Raw genomic sequence first — 23,067 nt, 5'->3', positions numbered from 1 at the left:
TCTCACTCTCTGCTTTGTCTTCAGCACTTTCTTCAGCTTCTTTAAGCACATTAGAGAGTGCATTTGGATGCATTTGGCTGTGTGGACCTAGCCATAATGTAGCAAGTTTCACACTCCAAGCAAGCTCTACAGCCAAGCAACTGCACACATATATATGTGTTGAACTGGATTAAATTGCATACACTTCAGAAGATTAACTTGCAGTAATAGGTTCTATGTTCTGGCTTTGACAGTGAAAAGAATCATTCAGCACATTTGGGGCAAGATTGACTATCAAGTGTCACCTTTTTCTGGCATTGGTTTTATGACTTTTGTTGTCTTGATGATTGTTCTTACAATCTGTAAAGTGTCTTCAGCAGAAATGGCCTTTATTCCTTTGTAATAGAAACATATGTTTTATTTTCAGTTCCCACATTCAGTGTTGGAACAGAGCTATAAAGCACTGCTGTTTGATTTTATTGAAGAGAGTTTTTCCTAAAGTTAAGTGGGCTAACAGCAACAAGGGAGCAGGCCCCATTGTGTAAATTCTTTAAATGTAGCAACACAGAGATTGTCACTATCATTATGCAAAGAGTTACCGATCTAAAATGTGGATTAAATGGGTTGCTGTCCTAGAGAGCTTGCAGCAGGCAAAAACATACCCAGTATGGTGTGTACCTAAAAGTGAGCGGGGCCTTGGGTTTCTGGGTGAGGTTTCACATGCAATTTCTTTCTTTCTGTTTTTTTTTTTTTTTTATATATATATTTAAAAATTTTTGTTTTACGTTTATTTCTTTTTGAGAGACAGCGTGAGCAGGGGAGGGGCAGAGACACACACACACACACACACACACACACACACACACACACACACACAGAATCTGAAGCAAGCTCCAGGCTCTGATCTGTCGGCACAGAGCCCGATGCGGGGCTTGAACTCACGAACCATGAGATCATGACCTGAGCTGAAGTTGAATGTTTAACTGTCTGAGCCACCCATGTGCCCCTCACATGTAATTTCAAGGCAGGTAAAGAACTATTTGACTTGGGCAAATCTTAACATCAGGGCAGAGATTTTAAAATAGAGGTGAAATTAGGGAAGTTTAGAGGAGGAGATTATAATTTTCAGTCCTTATGAGAGCTAAAAAATAAGATGTTACAGGTGGACAGATATTTAGAAAATGTTATCACAATAGGTGAGTGTTACAGATTCATGGGAACAAACACCAGACATGATGCAAAGTTGGTTTCAGAAATGTTTTTAGGGTTGAATGTTTTGTTTTTAAGATGAGAATGTTTAGTTGTCTTAAGTGTTTGACCTCACCAGAGGGAAGCATTTAAGATGGGCTAGCTAATATTTAAAAATAAGTAAAACGTACAGTTACATAATTAAGGAAAGTCTTTGAACAGATTAAGAAATACTACTTTATAGTAACGTGAAATTTGTACCTTTATTTGTAGGAATTTTCCCTCTGAGGAGTCCTGTTGTTGCTGAGCCAACTAATTGTAACCGTTGAATTTACTACCTTGTTTGCTCTCACTGTAGTAGTTAGCATCTCTTGAGCAATTATGGAATGTGCCTCGCTGCGGTAAGCTGGAGCATGGCACTTCTTGCAGTCTTAGATCGGGTCAGCTTGTGTCGTGTGCTGTGAAAATGATCTGTTACTTGAAGGAGCTTTTCAGCCTTGGGCATACCTCATCCCTTTGCTGTTGGAACCTGTTGCCGTGTTTCCTGTTGGCTCGTGTGAGAATAGCCTGTCCCTCACCACATCTACCAGGATTACTGTGGTGTGCTGTGATACCACATTCCCTACTTGCTAGGTTCTGTTCCATGGGTTTTCTGATGTATTCAGATGATCTGTGAGAGACAGAGTTTATTCCCATTTCTCAGATGAGGATACGGATGTGTAGACAGGTGCACAAAGCCCCTCAGCGTGCTGTGTCCACACTGGGTTCTGACGCTTGTGCTGGACACTGCTGGTCAGTGGGGTCAGGGAGAGTGTAGTCGCTGCTCTGGAGGTGTTCCCACTTGGGGGTAGGGCATATTCTCCAAACAATCCAAGTATCAGAAAAGGAAGGAAGCGCTCACAGTGAAATGAATAAAATGTGCAGGGAGTCCCAAGGAACTTGGAAAGCTCAGGGAGATCCACAGGAGAAGTGAAGTTTGAAAGAGGAGGTATTTCGACAGAACTGGGGGGATGTTGTGCAGGGAAGACCACTCTGGCAGAAGGATGGCATCTGCAGAGAAAGAGGGTCATCAAATAGTTGGACTTGAGCAACTGCCGGGATTTTTTTCATCTCGTGTGTTAGTTGCCAGCGGGGTGGTGATAAAAGGCTGTGAGGAGCCTTGTGTGCTAAGGGTCCGTGAGTACTCTATGGGGGATGGTGGGCGGCCAGGGAAGGGCTTCTGGGTACTACTGTTGTTAGAACACTCTCCCTAAGTTTCTTGTCTGTAACGTGGGGATAGTTATAATTGGCAGTACCTTTTAGGGATGAAATGAGTCAGTGCTTCTAAAGAGTTGAGAACAGTTGCTGGCACATAGTAAATGGCCACGCAAGTGTCCACTATTGCTGGTTGCTACAGTTGCTAGCCAGCATTTATTCCATCCTGACTAGCTGGTATTTATTATCTTGTGCTGGGAAGTTCACAGACACTATAGGCAGTCATAACCAGCTTGCATTGTAGGTTCTGTTATCCCATCTTGCACAGGAGGGACCTGAGCATCAGAAGTTATGTCACTTGCTGGAACAGAGGCAGCTGGACTCACTAGGGGTTTGCTCTTTCCTCCCTGCTGTGACGTGGTGGTTGCTAGGGGGAAGTCCGCGTTGTGGGCCCCGTGAAGACAAGACGCATCTCTGGGCAGGCAGGTGCTGGCAGGGAACAGGCTGTGGGGTTTCAGGGCTGTGAGCAGCATCTGAGGAGTCAGAACCCTTATTCTCATGGGCACCATGGGGTCCAGGCAGAGCATAGCAAAGTCCAGCGTGCTGTGGACACTCGAGAAAGATGGAATTGTTTGCAAGAGGAACAGCTCTAATACCGACTAAGAATTGTTGGGTGTTCGGTATGGTGAAAAGTGACAAGATGTATCATGGACCTCAAGCCTTTTTGGGGGGTGTGTGGGGGGGAACAGAGAGATTAGAAGAAGCTTAAAATGCATGCTTCGTGGTTAAACTCCCCAGGGAGCTGCTCTGTTTACCTCCGGTTGTTTCCTCTGTACCCCTGAGGTTTTGCTGGGTTGGGCATCTGTACTGGATGAGAGACTTTTCCTGGTTGACTATACTCTTGGAACCACTATTCTTATCGCCCCAAAATACAGGGAAGGAATAGCTACCCTTCTTGCACAGTGGTTAATTAATTTGTGACATATTCACTGAGCCATTTGGACTGCAGAAATAAACCCTGCTAAACACATAATTGACAGCCTGGTTTCTTATCTAAGCCAACCAGCTTACTTTCAGTTCGGGTACTTGAAGACATTCCAATACTAACTTTTTTGATTCTAGGGACAAGCTCTTAGTTTCAAGTCAAGATTGCCACCGCATTTTCAGTGTCCTCGTATCTCATTGTCATAAAAGAGATCTCTGCTTTCATTACTTTGGGAATAACTCTGAAGATTGTACAGAAGTGCTTGTATAACTGTATTTATTTTATTTTATTAAAAAAAATTTTTTTTTTAACGTTTATTTATTTTTGAGACAGAGAGAGACACAGCATGAACGGGGGAGGGGCAGAGAGAGACGGAGACACAGAATCGGAAGCAGGCTCCAGGCTCTGAGCCATCAGCCCAGAGCCTGACACGGGGCTCGAACTCGCGGACCGCGAGATCGTGACCTGAGCTGAAGTCAGGCGCTCAACGGACTGAGCCACCCAGGCGCCCCTGTATAACTGTATTTAAATTCATGCCGTATTTGGGCCTGAAAATAGGTTTTAACTGGTGGCGTAGCTCTTGGCTACCTGGATAAAAAATTCTGCAATAGAGGCATTGGGGTAAGACTTTGGCACCTGTAACTCTCCTGTTCCCCAACAATCTTTTATCTAAAAGTTTTAGCATCTATTGGTGAACCAGGCACCAAGTCATTATTTTATTAGGAATGGCTAGATGTTGGCATTCTTCTGTGAAAACAAGCTTTCTCTTACCAACTGTGATAAATTGTAATTCTTTATAAAAAAGTCAGTAAATACTAAATTCCTTTCCTTTGATTATCAGTTTTGCTGAGTAGAATTGCTCTAATGACATGTTTAGTGGTGGTAAATGTGTTTCTTTCTTTCTTTTTCCTATTTAAAAAAATTATCTTTGGTCATTGTGATGGGCTCATGGATTTCTATTCACCCAGTATTTTACAACCAGTTACACTCTTCCTCATTTTAGTGTTCAGATTGTCCAAAAGTTGGCCAGCGGAAGATGTTTCAAGCTCTTTTGTATCCTTTCTGACATGACACCTTTTTGTCTCAGAGCACGTCTTTGCTTTTTGGCACAGAAAGTGTCTCAGGCTCATCTTGTACTTTTCCTGCCTCAGGTCTGTAGTCAGTCATTGCTCAAAGGAATCCTACTTCTTTCTAGTGGGAACAGTATTTAGAAAGCAAGACCCCAATGCTGACGGTGCTCACTGCTACTAGGTTGTATGGCATCTAGGCTTAGTCAGTGGGTGGATGGAGACCTGCCTCCCTGCGTGTGTTGTGTGTACTTACTAGAGTTTGTATTCTCATTTCCAGTTTATCTTTAACATTTTCATTTAACATTAAGTATTTTCTTTATTCTTCATTTTATGTTTACTTTAAAAAGTTCTAATCAAATTTAATATGCTGCAGTGTAACTCTGCATTACTCATCATTGCTCTATGGAAACATTTTCCAAAGTAAAATGTTACGGTCCTTTTCACGGTAGAATGCAGGTGGGTGATAGTGGTGGTCATGATGGGGTGTGTGTGTGTGTGTGTGTGATCATTAAATTTTTGATGAAATCAAAGGTAATATCTGCCCATGATTCCTTTTGAATTTCTTAGCAAAATGCACCAAAAGGACTTCTATTTCACTCGAATAAGGGGGGGGGGGCTTAAGAAAAAGGTTTATTAAGTTTTTATACACTGAGGTAGATGCTGTGGAGAATTTTAACCAAGTGCCGGCCTTTAAGGGCTGTCATTTTTGGTGGAGAGAAAATGGCTTTCTCAAACAGAGCAATCGGCAGTTCATAATTACCTCTAATCATAGAGGAAATGATGGGAGATGAAAAATTAGGGAAGGCTTTCTGAAGGAGTGAAATACGAGCTGGGCCTTAAGGAAGTCTAGTCTTCGAAGTAAAAATTAGGAAAGTTTTGTTTTGTTTTAGTTTTTTATTGTATCTTGAAAAGTATTTCTCGGTCTTAGATAATTATCTCCCTTCCTGGCAAGCTGGGAGCCAATGAGTTAGGTTTAGAGTTCTGGGTACTGTATTTGCTTGGTCTTTACTGTTGTCATTTCTTCTGGTTTGCTGTTTTGGGGGAATTACCTAGTCTTGAATTTATTGTTAGAAACTTTGGATGGCAATGGGTTCATGTTTTCTAGTCAATTTTATTGTTGACTCCTGCTTGAAATGATTAATCGTCTTGTGTGATAAAATGCTAATCAGAATCCCAATCTAATTAATATTGTAGTTCTTTGCTCTCCATGGCTATTGGTACATGCGTGCACATTTACACTTGGAATGTATTATACAACAAAAGTATTTGTTACAAGTTTTTGTAGTTTACAGACTGATATTCTGTTTTTGCATTTGGGGCACTCCTCACAAAATCCTTCTCAGGTAGCGGGTATCTCCAATTTACAAATTATGGTAAGAAAATCCAGGGAAAGTGGGAAAACCGGGAATTCCATCCTGGTCTTGCTTGCTTTACAGAATTTCCAAGCTGGTCACACCAACTGAAGGATGAATGTGGAGCTGGAGTGAGGGTGGTGTGGGGTGAGCTGTGAGGTGAGCCTTGTGAAGAAGGCTCGGTGTTCAATGAGTTTTTATTTGTTGTGCATCTTGCAGATCCATTGCTTCAACTCTAATGAATTTCAAGAAAAAAAAAAACAACCAAACGGCTTCTTGTGTGAGATGAAAACAAATTTTTTAATAGCTAATATATATCCATTGTATAAAACACAGTATTCAAAGAGGATGGTGAAGTCTCACTGTACTCTTGATCCGTACATGGTCTCCCAGACCCCTCTTCACATGCTTCGGAAGCAATTGTTACCAGTCTGGTTGTTTGTGTATCTTCCGAGATGTGTTTGCATGTATATCTTTAATGTATGTTCTTAAGAACATTGGTGCTTGTTCCATACTGAGCATATAGTGGCCCTGTTCTTTTAAAGGGCCCCAGGCTACTAACTTTAATAACTTAGGAAAGCTGTTTGTGTTTTGCAGTCTGCCCTGGAATGTTAATTCCATGATGAATAGAGAGTTTTTTTTTTTTTTTTTTAAAGACATACTTTAAGTTTCAGAGTCCTTTTCAGATGAAGTATATATTAATCTTTCAAATGAAATTCCTGGAATGAAGTGGCTCTAAAGTTCATTTCAACTTGCCATTATTTTGGAGTCAGGGGTACCTAGAATATATTGACAGGATAGAAAACACATTGAGGGTCAAATTACTAGTTGGAGTGTCTTCGTGAGAGTAGCACAGCTAAAGTGAATAGATTTAGCTAGCTAGCTATTAATTAATTACATAATTTATTGTCAAGTTAGCTAACATACAGTGTATACAGTGTGCTCTTGGCTTTAGGAGTAGATTCCCGTGATTCATCACTTACGTACAACACCCAGTGCTCATCCCAAGTGCCCTTCTCAGTGTCCATCACCCATTTTCCCCACACTCCCTCACTCCACCCCATCAACCCTCAGTTCTCTATATGTAAGAGTCCCTTATGGTTTGCCTCCCACTTGGTTTGTAACTTTTTTTTTTCTTTCCCTTTCCTTCGTGGTCTTCTGTTAAGTTTCTCAACTTCCACATATGAGTGAGAACATATGATCTCTGTCTTTCTCTGAGTGACTTATTTCACTTAGCATATTTTCCTCCAGTTCTATCCATATTGTCACAAATGGCAAATTTCATTCTTTTTCATTGCTGAGTAATAGTCCGTTGTATATATACCACGTCTTCTTTATCCGTTCAGTTGATGGAAATTTGGGCTCTTTCCATAATTTGGCTATTGTTGAAAGCACTGCCCTAAACATGGGGGTACATGTGCCCCTATGAATCAGCACTTCTGCATCCTTTGGATAAATTCCTAGTAGTGCTATTGCTGGGTCGTATGGTAGTTCTATTTTTAGTTTCTTGAGGAACCTCCATACTGTTCTCCAAAATGCACCAGTTTGCATTGCCACCAACAGTGCAAGAGGGTTCCCCTTTCTCCCCATCCTTGCCAACATTTGTTGTTTTTGAGTTGTTGATTTTTGGACAAAAGTGAATAGATTTAATTAAATGAATATGTCATGCATCATTCTTGGGCTCCAGGAAAAAAAACAAAAGGCCAGGTGAGTTCTGGAGGAGAAGATAATGGGGATGGGTCTGCTTCTGCTTGGTCTGTACAGTGTGTAAGCAATTTTGTGTTTTAGGGCTTTTTAGTCTAGAGTTGCTTTATGTAGGTTTTGGCAATATGTTGTCTATAGTATTTTTTTTAAATGTTTATTTTTGAGAGAGAGAGAGAGACTGCGAGCACAAGTTGGGGAGGGGCATAGACAGAGGGAGACACAGAATCTGAAGCAGGCTACAGGCTCTGAGCTGTCAGCACAGAGCCTGATGTCAGAGCCTGATGTGGGGCTCAAACCTATGAACCGTGAGATCATGACCTGAGTCAAAGTTGGACGTTTAACTGATAGAGCCACCCAGGTGCCCCAATGTTTGTAGTATTTGTATTCGTGTTCTAATGAAAGACTCTTACCTACCTAAGGCTTGTTCGGAAGTATGAACTTCACAGCAATTGCATTTAAGTCTTAAGTAGTAAACACGGTGCTTCTACTGTTGAGACTTGACTCAAACCAAGCTCATTATGAAATTAAATTCCAATGTAAAGTGTAAAGTGAAAATGTAGTTAATGTGGCTGTGTAAATGATCAGGGCTTTCAACCACTTCCTCAGTAGCAGAAACTGAGAGAGGAGTGAAGATAATGAAATGTCCAGTGTAATAATTTAAGTAGTTCACATGTCTCCATGGGGCCGGCAGCAAATGTCTTTCTCCAGGCCTGCTCCTCCCTTTCTCCTTCCACCCAGGTCCTCAGGGGAGGCTTCCCTGTATATCTGAGGTTTCAGTGGTGCACAGAGGTATGTTCTGCACACAGGGAAGCACAGCTGTGGTTTCCTTACCAAGTCTATTGTCGAGCTGTAGCTTTCCTCCCCTGGGGCAATAAAACTTGAGGCTTAGTCTCAGATGTGGAGGACTGTGGGGACCTGTTCTAAGGGGTTAATTAAATGCACCAGTTTAATATTTGTGAAAATAGTGTGCCTGTTATTCCTTGACAGGAATATCTCAGCGTGGCCAAGGTCGCCGCTCATTCAGGTATACACAGATATCTGAAAAGCTTTGAGAAATGTACCATATGATAATTATAGCATTAATTTCAGAGAGCCATCTCACGTTCCTGAGAAGGAGCAGAGCCTGTTCTGGCAGATGTTGAGTATGAGCCCGTCTGTTAGGAGGAAACCCCTGAAGCTGTACTTCTGCCGAGAAGTTGGGGGTGTGATTGATGTGGTGAATAAGAAAGTCTTGTTCTGGGGGCTAAGATTGGCTTCTGTGGTTGCCAAGAGCCTTGGCTTCAGTTGCTTGTATGGGGCTGATAGGGAAAAAGGACTATTGGAAAAAAATTCCTAAATGCAACAGTTAACATTGCATACGTCAGAATGGAAACAAAAACTGGGAGACCTGATAGCCTAGAGTGCCAAACCAAGAGAAGTGTCAAAGTCTCTTCTCCTCAGGTGTGAGATACTCCACAGCACCTAGGATGCAGAAAGGCACAGTTAGGAGTTTACTTGCTTCCTAGGAATGCAACTCTTTTGCTTCTACCAGCCCTCCCCTGTCAGCCCCACTTCCTCCTTTCCCTGCCCAAGACCTTGCCATCCATTTCCTTCATTGGCCAGTCTGGTCTCTTTTTACCCTGAAATCCTTAAACATTAACGGTCTGCCCCACAACTGTGCAGTTATTTATATTTTGCCTTGTAATGGTCCTTATCTTGTTTGGAGTATTGTCCCTCCTTCCTGTATTTACATCATTCACTCCTTGGGTAAGATGCCCTTTGCTCATAACGGTTGGTCGAATCATCTCTCCCTCAAGCCTTCCTGCCCTTGAATTTCAGAGAGTAGGAAACTTCTCTCTGTTTTCCTTAGCTCACTTCCATCCTGGTAGACACCCAGACAGACTTTTCCACAGTAGCCAGGCCTCCTTACCGGTCTTCTTTGCCTCATCCACTGAGCTACTTTCACCTATGGTGACTTCCTTCCTATGTGTGGGCTCCTGCCTGCCAGGCCTGTAAATCATGGGTGTTTGCTTTCTTCTGGGCATGCCCCAGAGTTGTAAGAAGGTTTTATCTCTTAATTCTGGAAATAACCCTGTGGGCTAAGTACACTTAACTCTGTGTTGTAGACAAGTAACGAGGCCCCCGCAGTCTGAGTGACTTACCCAAGATCTCAGAGCTGGCAAGTGATTGGAGCTGAGACAGGAACCATGTCTTCTGACTTGAGAGCCTGTGCTCTTGACCAACCACTACCAAGCAAGTTAACATATGCTGGGGGCCTAGGTGGGGCTGGATGCCAACTAATATTCTGACTGTGCAGAATAAACCGATCTGCCCCTGGACTATGTCTGCTGGGTACTTCTATCGTCATAATCACTTTCTTTGAGGCATTGAAATGACACATGATAACGGCCCCCATACCTGTGTCTTTTTGCACTGACTCTTTTTCTGAGTGTCAGACCTGTGTGTCCACCTGCCTCAGACATGTTTCCCTATGAGTATCTCCGGGACCACAAATTCAGGTGTTGAACGCAAAACTGAGAAACCTTGGTAAGGTCAGTGGATTGTGTCAATGCCACTATCCTGGTTGTGATACTTGAATGTAGTTTTGCAAGATGTTAGCTTTTGGGGAAGGTAGGTGAAAGGTACGTCGGATCTCTGTGCAGTATTTGTTACAACTGCACAGAGTTTAATTAAAACAAAAAGTTAATAAAAACAAACAGAATGAACTCAGCCCTTTCACCCCTCCCCCTGCTCCCTGTCTCTACTCCACATCTCCGTCAGTGGCTCCAGGATCTGCTCAGCCACCCCACTGAGAAATCTGGAAGATGCCCTGCTCCTCTCTTTCCTTCTCTCCAGGATCAGGTTGGTTACCATGTCACCTGCTTCTTTTTCGTTCCCTCCTTGGTCACCTCCCCAATGGACTTGATAGTCTTTCACTTTCTCTCCCCTACAACTATCTGAGAAGGTCTTAATTTACATATCTGATCCTACCATTCTTTTGCTTAAAATCCTTCAGTGGCTTTTAATCATTTGTGATGACAGACCAAATTCCTTAGGTCATCACTACCAGGGTCAGAGTCATCTGGGCTGCTGGTTATTAATGCAGAGTTCTGGACCCCACTCCAGACTTCTGAGGTTGAAATCTCTGGAGTCAGAGCTAAATCTGTGTGTTTAACCAGCGCCCTCTGGTGACCATTTCATGCACTAGCGTTTGAAGACCTCTGGCCTGGGTCACCTATCTGGTCTCAAAGGCGCTTTCTGTCCTTCTGCCTTTCTGCTTTCTGCATTGCCTGGGACATTGCACAGTGCTGTTTGTGTCTGTGGAACTCCTTTGTACTTACTGTCCCTCAAGACTTGACTACAATGTCCACTTGCTTCCTCTCCTGGGTCATGTGATGTGTCAGAGCACTTAACCTCACTGCTGTCAAGATCTGTGTCCCTATGTGTTTGCCTAGTTTGAGGTTGAATTGCCCCAATTAGGGGCTGCTTTATCTTCAACCCCCTGTAGCCTCAGAGCCCAGGACAGTTTCTGGCCCATAGTAGGCACTTAATGTTTGCTGCTTATAATACCCATAATTTTTATTTTATTTTGAGTAGCCACCTTGATCTTTTAATTAACAGTACTTCATATTGTTGCTCAGTAAATAAAACCAGAGAGAAATAGCCAGTTAAAAAATAACATAGGAAAATTACTCATCCAGACAAAAACAGATACTGGCTATTTGCCATTAAACACCCGTGTTCTACAGGTAATTCTGTATTAGTGGAAAACTTTTTTAAAACATGAAAAAAAATGTCATACTCTATTATCACAGCCTTCCTACTGTCTCCCTCCACTGCCATTTACACCCCCCCCCCCCCCCTCTTTCAGCTTTCCAGCCAGAGGGCCTGATTTCAGTGACTGACCATTCAGCAAAACACAGCATTCCAGCCATTGGGCTGACTCTGTCGGTCTCCGGGCGCACTGAGACAGCACTTTTCATCTGGACTATTCTTTATCCAGCCTGCCAATCAGCATGCTGATTTCCCCCTTTCATTTCCCAAGTGAATAGTGGCTGAATAGGGAATTTCAGGTTTTTCTGTGAATCATTTTATAGGATACAACTGATTAACTTTTTTAAGCCTTTTATTATGGAAATTTCACACATGTACAGATATAGAAGAATAAAGTCCCTATTACTGTTCACCCAGGTTTAACCATTGACCCACGGACACCCTTGTTTTTGCCCCTCTCCTCCCCACTGCCCACCCCCTCAAAGTCCTGTATCATCTTGCAGTGGATTACTTTTTACCAGTATGGGATAGTCTTTTACTTCATGCAATGCAGATGATTTCTTACTGATAGTAATGTATTTCAAGAAAACATTTAATAAAATTATATAACAGCTATATTAAGATATTAACAAACTTTGCAGTTCATGTAAAGTATACTTTAGTGGTTTCAAACCTCATGTTGGGTGTAGAGATGACTTAAAAATCTTAAAATTTTTTTTGAGTATATTTGGTATCCAGTGTTACATTAGATTCAGGTATACGACATAGAGATTCAACATTTCTATATGTTATGCTGTACTCACAAGTGTAGCTACCATCCATCACCATAAAATGCCGTGATAATACCACTGACTATAATACCTATACTGCACCTTTTATTCCCATGACTCACTTATTCCATAGTTGGAAGACTGTGTCTCCCACTCCCCTTCTCCCATTTTGCACATCCCCCGACCCCTGTCCCCTTTGGCAACCATTAGTTTGTTCTTTGTATGTATAGATCTGATTTTGCTTTTTGTTCATTCATTTGTTATTTTAGATTCCACAAACGTGTGAAATCCTAGGGTGTTTGTCTCAGTCTTACTTCACTTAGCATAATACCCTCTAAGTCCATCCATGTTGCAGATGGCAAGATCTCATCCTTTTTTACAGCTGCGTAATATCCCATTTGTGTACGCGTGTGTGTGTGTGTGTGTGTACACACACACACACACACACACACACAGAGCACATCTTTATCCATTCATCTGTTGATGGACACACGGTTGCTTCCCTAATTTGTTTATTATGAATAATATTTCAGTAAGCATAGAGGTGCATATATCTTTTTGAATTACTGTTTTTGTATTCTTTGGGTAAATACCCAGTAGTAGAATTACTGGATCATATGGTAATTCTGCTTTTAATTTTTTGAGGAATGTCTAACAGGGCACATCTTTGCCAATACTTCTTTGTTGGGCTTTTGATTCTTGCCATTCTGACAGATGTGAGGTGGTGTCTCATTGTGGTTTTGATTTGCATTTCCCTGATGATCAGTGATGAGCGTCTTTTCATGTGTCTGTTGGCCTTCTGTATGTCTTCTTTGGAAAAATGTCTATTTAGATTCTCTGCCCATTTTAAAATCAGATTGTTATTTCGGTGGTGTTGAAGTTCTCTACATCTTTTGCATGTGAACCCCTTTATTAGGTATGTCAGTTGCAGATCTCTTCCCCAATTCAGTAGGTTTTCTTTTTGTTTTGGTGATGGCTTCCTTGTTGCATACAAGTTTTTGGTGCAGTCCGAGTAGTTTAATTTTTTTGCTTTTGTTTCCCTTGCCTGAAGAGACCTATCTAGAAAAATGTTGCTACAGCTGATGTCAAAGAGATTATTACCTATGTTCTCTTCTAAGAGTTTTATGTCTCACATTTAGGTCATTAATCCCTTTTGAGTTGATTTCTGTGTGTAGTATTACAAAGTGGTCCAGCTTTATTCTTTAACACGCAGCTGTCCAGTTTTACCAGAACCATTTATTGAAGTGATTGTCTTTCCTCATTGCATATTCTTGCCATGGCCACATTTTAGGACATTTTTGTTGCCCTTGAAAGAAATCATGTTGGGGCGCCTGGGTGGCGCAGTCGGTTAAGCGTCCGACTTCAGCCAGGTCACGATCTCGCGGTCCGTGAGTTCGAGCCCCGCGTCAGGCTCTGGGCTGATGGCTCGGAGCCTGGAGCCTGTTTCCGATTCTGTGTCTCCCTCTCTCTCTGCCCCTCCCCCGTTCATGCTCTGTCTCTCTCTGTCCCAAAAATAAATAAAAAACGTTGAAAAAAAAAATTAAAAAAAAAAAAAAAAAAAAAGAAAGAAATCATGTACTCTTTAGCCATCACTTCTCATTTGCCCTCCCTCCCCATCTACACTAGGCAATCTAATTAGCCCCTCTAGATTGGCCTATTCTTAACATTTCATATGAATGGAATCCTACAATATGTGGTCCTTTGAAACTGCCTACTTCCAGTTAGCATAATGTTTTCAAGGTTCATCCATGTTGTAGTCTGTGTCAGTAGTTCATTTCATGCCTTCTCAGGGCTGAATGATATTTGTATGCATATAACACATTTATCCATTCACCAGTTAATGGACATTTGGGTGCCTTTCACTTTTTGGTTATTGTGAATCATGCTACTACAAACATTTCTTGATGAATCTTGGTGTGGACGTGTGCTTTGATTTCTTCTGGGAATATAGTTGTGGAATTGATGGGTTTTATGGCAACTCCACTTTTAACTTTTTGAGGAAATGCCAAACTGTTTTGCATTTTACATGCCTACCAGCAAGGCATGAGGATTCTAAATTGTACACATCCTCACCACCACTTGATGTTATGTGTCTTTTTATCACTGCCCCAGTGGTATATCATTGTGGTTTTGAATAACATTTTCCTGGTAGCTAATGATGTTGAGCATCTTTTCATCTGCTTATTGGCCATTTGTTTATCTTCTTGGAGAATGTCTATTCAGATCATTTGCCAATTAAAAAAAAATGGGTTATTTATCTTGTTATCATCAAGTTGTTATAGTTCATTATAGGCTCTGGATCCAGGTCTCTTATCAGATAGGTGACTTGCAAATATTTTTCTACCAATTTGTAGGTTGTCTTTTTACTTGATTGATGGTATCCTTTGATCAAGAAAGCCTTTTAACAATAGAAAATATGAGAAAAATGGTAGAAAATCTTTCAGTCATTCTTACTGAGTATTTAGAAGTGGAATGTGTTGTGTCTTACATGTATGAAGTTTTTTTTTTTTTTCCTCAATCAATATGCACCAAAGTCAGGCTGATTAAACCCTCAACATCCTACAGTTTTGAGAAGCAGGCTGTTCCCTTTGTGGAGAAGCAAGGACTTTTGTTTTAGTGGTGTAGCCATAGGAAGAATTTTCTAGGATGAGTTTCTCCTTCAAGGAAACTGTCATCTTTGACTTAAGTTTTAGATCAAGTGGATCACCTTAAAAATGTGCACCTTAGTCTCTGGGACTGGTTGAAGTTTTAAATAATCTCTGTTGGATTTATTTTCCATAGTGAGTTCCCACTGGCTTTGATATCAGAGGAAAGAATTTGGCCAGGAAAATGAGCCTCACAAAATTAAAGGACGCACATATGTATTTACCGGAAGTTTATTAAAGAGAAATGAAACTTCAGTATTTGGTTGGGCCTTTTGCAGTACATTGACTAGCAGGTGCTTCTAGATGTGTTGGCTGTAACAAAGACAGAGCATACTAGACAGGGAATTTGGCATTTCCTAAATGGTGTTGAAAGGTAGGTATGCAGTGATGAGTTTAAACTAAAAAGCAGAGGGGCGTCTGGGTGACTGAGTCAGTTGAGCATCTGACTTTTGATTTCAGCTCAGGTCATGATCCCAGGGTTGTGGGATTGAGCCCTGCATTGAGCTCTGTGTTTAGCATAGAGTCTGCTTAAGATTCTCTCTGTCCCTCTGCCCCTCTCCCCCTGCTTGAATGTTCTCTCTCTAAAGAAACAAACAAACAACAACAACAACAAAAAACAAAAACAAAGAAAAAAAACCTAAAAAGCAAAGATGTTTGTAGGAAGATTTGGGAGGCAGAATAATTGGGGAGTGACTTAATTTAGTAGTTATTTTGGGCAGCACCTTATTGTGTATTGATTCACATTAGTACTCTGATGTTGACTATATAAGACATAGTTTTATGGAGATGAAAGAGATAGAGGATGAAAGAACAGAAATTCTGATCTGTCAGAGAACAGAGAGAGCCCCGTTAGATGGTGGCTTGGTGTCCAGAGACTAGAAAAGGCTTCATATTCAATGTCACGTTTGAATTGGGTCCAGAAAAATTATCACAAGTGAACACAGGTGAGTAGAGGAGGTATTGTAGGTAAAGAGCATCATGGGCATGAGAGTCAGAAAGCAACTTCAGGTACTCACTGATAGGTAGCAATTGAAATGATTTTAAGTTCCAGGTAAGGAGTTTGGCCTTAATTCATTAAGGATTGCTGATCCATTGAAGGTTTTGGAACCATGAAACTCATTGTTTGATTTTATAAATCCTTATCCAGAGCATTATGTTAGGCTTGGCAGCTCAGCTGTGGCAGTGGCAGGGTCTAACATCAGTGACAACAGATGCTATCCTCTGACAGTCAAGATCTAACCCTTAGTCTCCTTTCAGGAAACTTTTCATCCCAATAATAGTGATGATAACTACCACATATTGATCTATTTCTGCACTGTATGCACCATGCTAAGTAACTCGTCCTTACGGTAACTCGTGTGTGTGTGTGTGTGTGTGTATTATTGATTCCTATTGCAGAGGAGGAAATCGAGACTTAGCAGAAGTTAGATACCTTGTTTCACATCACACAGGCAAGTAGCAGAATTAGAATTTGGACCCAAGGCCATCCTGTTCCAAAGTTCATTTTAGCAAAACCACTAAATGCAGCCCTCTATTGCTTCTCAACTAATGTTTTGCTGCCAGGATACCTTCCCCTTGAGCCTTGCTGCATTTGGCATGCTTTGTGTTTGCCCCCTGGGTAGATTCCTCCTCTGTCAGGCTCCCAGTTTTCTTATTAATACTGCAGGTATTCCAGGCCAAGGAGGATCATCTTTAACGGAACTTGATGCATGTCTGTTATGACCTTTATGTGTTTGTCGATTTACATATTTTCGTGTACTACAGTGGGGCATCTCACACCTGTTGGTGTACTTCTGGCTTAGCTGTATGACCTTGCATAAGCCTGCTGTGCCGGATCTATAAAACGCTAGGGTGAGCTGTATGACCTCCGAAACCCCTTCTGTCTTGGGGATTAGGCATTAACAAAGAGGCAATAAGTGGCTGTGGGATTCATGGAGGTTCCGGGGAGTGTTGTCAAAGGGACCAGTCATTCTTTTCAGTCCTGATTCCTGGTGCCACTCACTCTCAATGTGAATTATGTGGACACACTTTCTAATAATCCGGCTTCACGGACCTGGAGTTCTGCTTGACATCAGTGAACTGCAAATGTGGCCGTATCCTTGGAGCTGCTTGAATTTAGAGCTGCTTGCTCCACATTCAGAGTGGTCTCCTTGGTCACTTTCTGCGCCTTTTGCACCTTTGAACACTGCACATCCTACCCCCACCCCCACCCCCCGCCCATCTTCCCTGTGACTTTTATCCATTCCTATTTTCTTTTTATCACCTGATAAAAAACAGCTCCTTCCTCCAGCCAGTTAAGTCTAGATCTGTCAGGAGGAACTGAAGGCACTGGAATTTGGTCGAAGTTCCCCCTGGGACTTAATTCACACCCAGGGCTGAGAACCATTGCCTGCCTTGCCACTGCGGCCCCCACCCCCCAGCCCTGCTTGGTTTTCATTATTTGTCCTAACTAAGCATGAGGGATGTCAGTGGATCCTAATAATTTCGTGGTGTTGGAAGACTGGGGGCCGTTTGTTATTTTCTGTTTTCAGTTTTTAATAAACATTTTGTGTGCATCCTAATTTTATACTAATCCTCTGTAGACTCTTATGTCCCAGATCTCTGAATCTATCTGATTGATGTGATAACTTACTGCCAGTTAAATATAGTTAGTGTTAAAAAACACTACACAAGAGACCTACATTTGCATACCATTTGAATCCCACAAGGAGTTCAGATTGTGGAATGTCCTATTCAGCATAATTTTTTTTTTTTTAACGTTTATTTATTTTTTGAGACAGGGAGAGACAGCATGAACGGGGGAGGGGCAGAGAGAGAGGGAGACACAGAATCGGAAGCAGGCTCCAGGCTCTGAGCAGTCAGCCCAGAGCCCGACGCGGGGCTCGAACTCACGGACCGCGAGATCGTGACCTGAGCTGAAGTCGGACGCTTAACCGACTGAGCCACCCAGGCGCCCCTCAGCATAATTTTTAAAAGAAATGCATGTTTATATAAACATTCCAGCATAGGGACGCCTGGGTGGCTCAGTTGGTTAAGGTTAAGCATCTACCTTCAGCTTGGGTCATGATCTCACAGTTCATGAGTTTGAGCCCTGTGTCAGGCTCTGTGCTGACAGCTCAGAGCCTGGAGCCTGCTTTAGATTCTGTGTCTCCCTCGCTCTCTGCCCCTCCCCCTCTCATGCTCTGTCTCTTCAAAAATAAACATTAAAGATTTATTTTAATAAAAATAAAAAAAATCCCAGCACATATAAAGGAAAAATGACTGAAAAGATATATACTAGAGTATTTAATTATGAGTGATGGGATTACAGATGTTTTTTTTATCTCTGCATTACACATTTTCTGTAGTGAACACATGTTTCTTATGTATTTAACAATCTTGAAAAGAAGATATACCCTGGACGAAGTAGGTGGTGTGTGAATATGTGAGTTATTTTTAGCTCTTGAGGCTGAAATATTCTGTGGGGGTATTGAGGATGGTACCATGCTGAGAGAGTTAATAGCAAGGCTTGGCACACAAAAGCTAGGATTTGGATCCCTGTTATTTTTGTTTTTGCTTATTATAGCCAAGCTAAACTTATCTCATCTGATGGTGGGCATTTTGTTTTGTCAAACGAGTGCCATGAGACTATTAGTTCATAATGGGGGCATCAGATGATGATGCTGATAATGTATTGTTATGTCTTTAATGCTGATAGATGAATATTAATATGTTATTGGTGGTGCTTTCTAAAATACTGTTACACTAGGGACAGAATGTTGACCTAGTATCTGTTCATCTTTTTGCATTGGCTTAATTACTACAGTTTAACACGTGCATCTGAAAATTTTAAATAAGACACAATGAGAATAAGTTGTTTAGACCAAAACTTAACAGTAGTTCCCTCTGGACTGTTGTCAAGTACTTTTAACAGTACTTAAAAAATAAAAACAAAGCCCTCAGTCCCCAACAGATGTTTAGTTTCTGTTCCTACTTTTGTCAAGATAGGTTCCTTTAAAAATAAGGCGGGAGAGCCAATTGCCTGGATAATGGGAAAACAGCATTGTGTGGTAACGTTTCAGTAGGGTGGTTTCTTCTGAAATGCTGTTTCACTAATCCTTGGGGAAATTTGGCTGTGAGCATGCAATTATTACATTTTTATCCACAGAATGGGCTAAAGTTGGCATCACATCCCTCACGGTTGCCAGAGGCAATACACTGATTTAATTTGTGCCCCTCTGGCAGACATTTTTGAATAATTTTAGTGTTTTTTTGTTTGTTTGTTTTTTGTTTTTTTGTTTTTTGTAATGGTACTTTTCCTATTTCCTTTCTGTACTCCTACCTTTTGTTGCTCACTACTCTTTCTGATTGAGTTCTGAGGCATCCTGTGTTGGTTGTGGAGCAGAGACTAATTGAAGGTCCAGATGGCTGTCTAAGAGGCAGCCGCGCTTGTGTTTCTGGCAGGTGCGGGGAGAGGGAGAGTGCAGGTCGGAATGCTGTGAAGGGCCAGCCCACGGCAAATGCCAGTCCTCTTACAGACTGAAGAAAACAAAACAGATCTTAATTAGTCATGTTAGAAATCCAACTTGGAGCCTGAAAAATCTACCTTAAGACTTGCATTTGAAGGATTTTGAATTCTTCAGTAGAATTGAAATTTCTTGAAGTACTCACCTCCACAGTTCTATTTCCTGCTTGTGGCTTTTTGTATGCAAAAAATCTTTTATGCTCCTAGAGCATCACTAAATGCACATAACTCAAGTGTGGGCAACTCTTCTCCTAGCTTAGGGGTCACAGAGGCGCAAGGGGAGAGCCGCCCTTTCCACCCAAGAGCTGTCCAACATTCCTACTAGGTCTGGCCACATTGCATTACTCAAAGGCTCTGGGGTGGTTGTACTTCTTCGCACAGTGCTTGCTGTGTCAAAACCACTTTTTTGTAATAGATGTTTGTTTTATATGTACATCCTTAAGATTGTCAGAAAGGGGGAGAAAACATTAATTATTCTATCCATCTTGTCTGGAAATTAAAACAAAAAAATTTTTTTTTTTTTAAACGCAGAGTGGACACAAATATCTACCAGATATCTTCGAGAGCAGCTGGCCAAGATTTCTGACTTTTACCACATGGCTTCCAGCACAAGTGACGGTCCTGTCCCGGTGCCACCAGATGTGGAGCAAGCCATGAAGCAATGGGAATACAACGAAAAGTTGGCATTTCACATGTTCCAGGTAACTTTCCCAAGAACCTCAAGGCTGTCTAGCTTGCTTTTAAGAAGAGAGCAAATACTTTATAGTTTAATTTTTTAGGAGTCAAGTGGTATCTTTATATGAACCAATATATTGAAAGAAAGCAGTCTGACATTTCTCACCTTGAGTTGTATTGAAGGTAACACCTTTGCCCTGACATGACAGCTTCTATTGGATATATTGATCTCCAGCTTTCAATTGTCTTAGCCCTTTTAATGCTGTTAATTACTTTGCCTTTGCTGTATTAAATATAATCCCTGTAAACCTTTTCTTTTACAAAAAATAGATACATTCAGAAAATATTTGTGTGGGTATTTCCTGTCTCATAGATCTCCATTAGGGCTTAGTTTCTCCATAAGAGGGTCATGTTAATTTGGCTCAGCAGCAGTTTAAAATGTAGTTGGGAGGATGAATAAGGCCATTGAGGAATGACTGAATCCTCCTCTCCGAGAAGCTGATGTAAATCATATTGACCAGAAGAGGGCACTTGTGCTGTTTTTTGCTTCAGTCTTTATTCCTAGTGGAGGGATAAAAGAGGAAAGGGATAAAAGGGATATGTAGTTTCTAAATTTTCCTTTTAGAACTTTATAATTTCCAGACTGTAAGAGAATTTTCCTAAGAGCTCAAAGTGGGAAAAAGCCTGGTCCTTTTGGCAAGTAGCATTGTTAGTTTTAAAGCAGTTGAAACAACTCTTACAAATGCAAGTTCCATTTAGCAGAGGACTCCCTTGGTGCCTGCTCTGAGTTTTTAACGACTTTGGGTGGAGGATTTAGTCTGCATCTTCAAAAAAGTGTGTCAACATGCTTAATGTTTTTGGAAGGATTACTTTGTGTATTGGGAACATTGAAATCAGTATCTCCTTTATAGGAAGCAGGTCCTAAACGGATGAATTTAATTGGGTCACTAATGTTTGAATTTAAAAGTTTAGTATATTTTAATTTGCCATATTCTGAAATGTGAAACTGACTTAGTACATACACCTGCAGATACATGTGCAGAAATAAGGGTGTGGGTATGTACACAGAGGCATCTTGAGGATGGATGTGTAGCCGTTGAAAGTCATATTTATGAAGACTTGTTTTTGAACCTTGCACTTGCCATCTCTTATATGTTAAGTACAGAATTCTATTTTATTCATTTCTTTATCAACTTCAAATTCACTGGTCTTAAAATTTTAAATTGTACTTTTTTGTGACTAACCATTTAACTCTTGGATTTAAGGCATTTTAAAATTTAGAAATTAGCAACCAGTAGATATCTTGATGTCATGCCAGTGTCACTGTTACCTTTTAAATACTGAAGCTATAATTTGTCAGTATATTTTCACACAAATCTCTGATAACCATGGTAGTGGACCACTGGTGATAAATAGGTAAGAAAAAGTTGCTAGGAGTAAAGTAGGCATTCATATTAACTACTAAGGTGGTTATCAGAATGACCTTAAAGATACAAGTGTCTTTCCCGGAAAGCGTATCTTTTTGTTTCTATCTTGAAGATTCTTTCATGATGTAGGTCATAATACAAAACTGTAACATGATATTAAATACATACACACATAGAATATCATAGAAGAATAGTTGGTTTATATGTACGTGTGTGTGTGTTTATATGAAAGTAGTAAATGAAAATGTTAACGGTGCAAGAGGGGCTAGACCACCTCTGGGACATTTTGGAAATCTGAGGTGTGTTGTTATTTTCAGTGTAGTTATGTTGGAACATTCATACATTATTTTATTATAATTTTTTTCATTTGTTAACAGTTAATTAGGCCATTATGTTGATTTTTTAAGGTTATATTTCATGCATAGGTTATAGTATCTGAAATTCATTTTAGGATAGAGGCAGGGGTTATTGGGAGGGCATTAGACCTAATGGGATTTTCAAATGCTTGCTGAGATGATAGTGTGATGGGGGCTTTTGTTCTTTATAATTATCACCAGTGGACAAGTTTCCTCCTGTGACATAAGTTCATACTCCCTGGAAATCTGGCCACATGCTTGACATGTCCTCAGAGTCTGAAAGCTTCTGAATTTCCTTTCTCATAGGAATTGTTTTCAATTTAGAATGAAGCAGATTACCAAGAAAAAAAGAAAACCAAAAAACCCACCCCAAACCGATTATACAGAATCACACTGGCACTTTGTTTCGTTTAGAATTTGGGGTGTGGTCAAGGAGACCATACAACACAAATCACAGTAGTAAAATTACACTTCAGCAAAAGAGTTACAGTGCTCCTTTTTGAATATGAATTGGTCTTGCTTTAACGTCATCAGTGTGACTTTCTCTTTCATTGAAGGAAGGAATGCTAGAAAAACATGAATATTTGACATGGATCTTGGATGTGTTAGAGAAGATCAGACCGATGGATGATGACCTTCTTAAACTCTTGTTACCACTCATGCTGCAGGTACAGTACATGTGACCACGAGCCAGCTGATTTTATGGGCAAGAGAGGAGTCTGATTAGGATGATTAAGTATGTAGAGGTGGAAGAGGAAGAACATTATCTTTGGGACAGAAGGGAAAAATGGCTTGATGCTATTCCACATGTGTCAGCCACGTTCATAGTTTTTAACCATGTGTCCTTCTAAAGTATTCTCACCTGCGCTAATGCCTCCCGTCGGTGAGCTAAGCAGACAGCTCTTTACATACTATCGCCCCATTCGCACAGATGTCTGTGAAAACAAAACAAAATCATCTCTTTTTAAGCATTAGAGGATCTTTTATATTCATTTGACATTCTTTGAGCCACTGGGGGTGGGAACTTCCTGTTTTAATGATTGCTTTAAGATCTGCTAAAAATTTAGGTTATTTGGTTACGATTTACTTAGAAAACATAAAGATTTCCTGGAAAGTTAATACATGCATTTGGTCATTTAAGCAATATGAAAGAGTATCTAGTGAAAAGTAATTCTCTTCCTCTCCCTCGTACCCTCCTGGAGACTACACTGTGCGGGTGTCCTGTGTATCCTCCCTGTGATGGTCTGTGCCCATGCTGTCCATTAGAGTAGCCACTAGCCCCAGGTAGCTTTCGAGCCCTCGAGCTATGACAAGTGCAATTTGATATGTGCTCTTAGTGTAAACGCACACCAGATTTCACATTTAGTTCAGAAAAGAGTGTATAACGTCTCATGAAATCTTTTTGTGTTGATTCCCTGTTGAAATGATAGTGTTTTGGGTATGATAGGCTAAATAAAATACGTTA

General features: G+C 40.9%; 1 protein-coding gene across 15 annotated transcripts in view; it reads left to right on the top strand.

Moving 5' to 3' along the window:
• The window catches only part of MED12L (mediator complex subunit 12L), a 333,571-nt gene that overhangs the window by 48,847 nt on the left and 261,657 nt on the right, over positions 1–23,067 (top strand). For all 15 annotated transcript variants that reach the window (XM_060638969.3, XM_060638970.3, XM_060638955.3 and 12 more), the window contains 2 exons: positions 19,676–19,845; positions 22,160–22,270. In XM_060638969.3, the coding sequence (XP_060494952.1) occupies positions 19,676–19,845; positions 22,160–22,270 (281 nt within the window). The remainder of the gene's footprint in view (positions 1–19,675; positions 19,846–22,159; positions 22,271–23,067) is intronic.

This window comes from Panthera onca, chromosome C2 (genome assembly GCF_046562875.1).
Source record: "Panthera onca isolate mPanOnc1 chromosome C2, mPanOnc1 haplotype 2, whole genome shotgun sequence".
Lineage (NCBI taxonomy): Eukaryota > Metazoa > Chordata > Mammalia > Carnivora > Felidae > Panthera > Panthera onca.
Note: the sequence above shows the minus strand (reverse complement) of the source record. Positions and strands in the feature narration are given on the sequence as shown.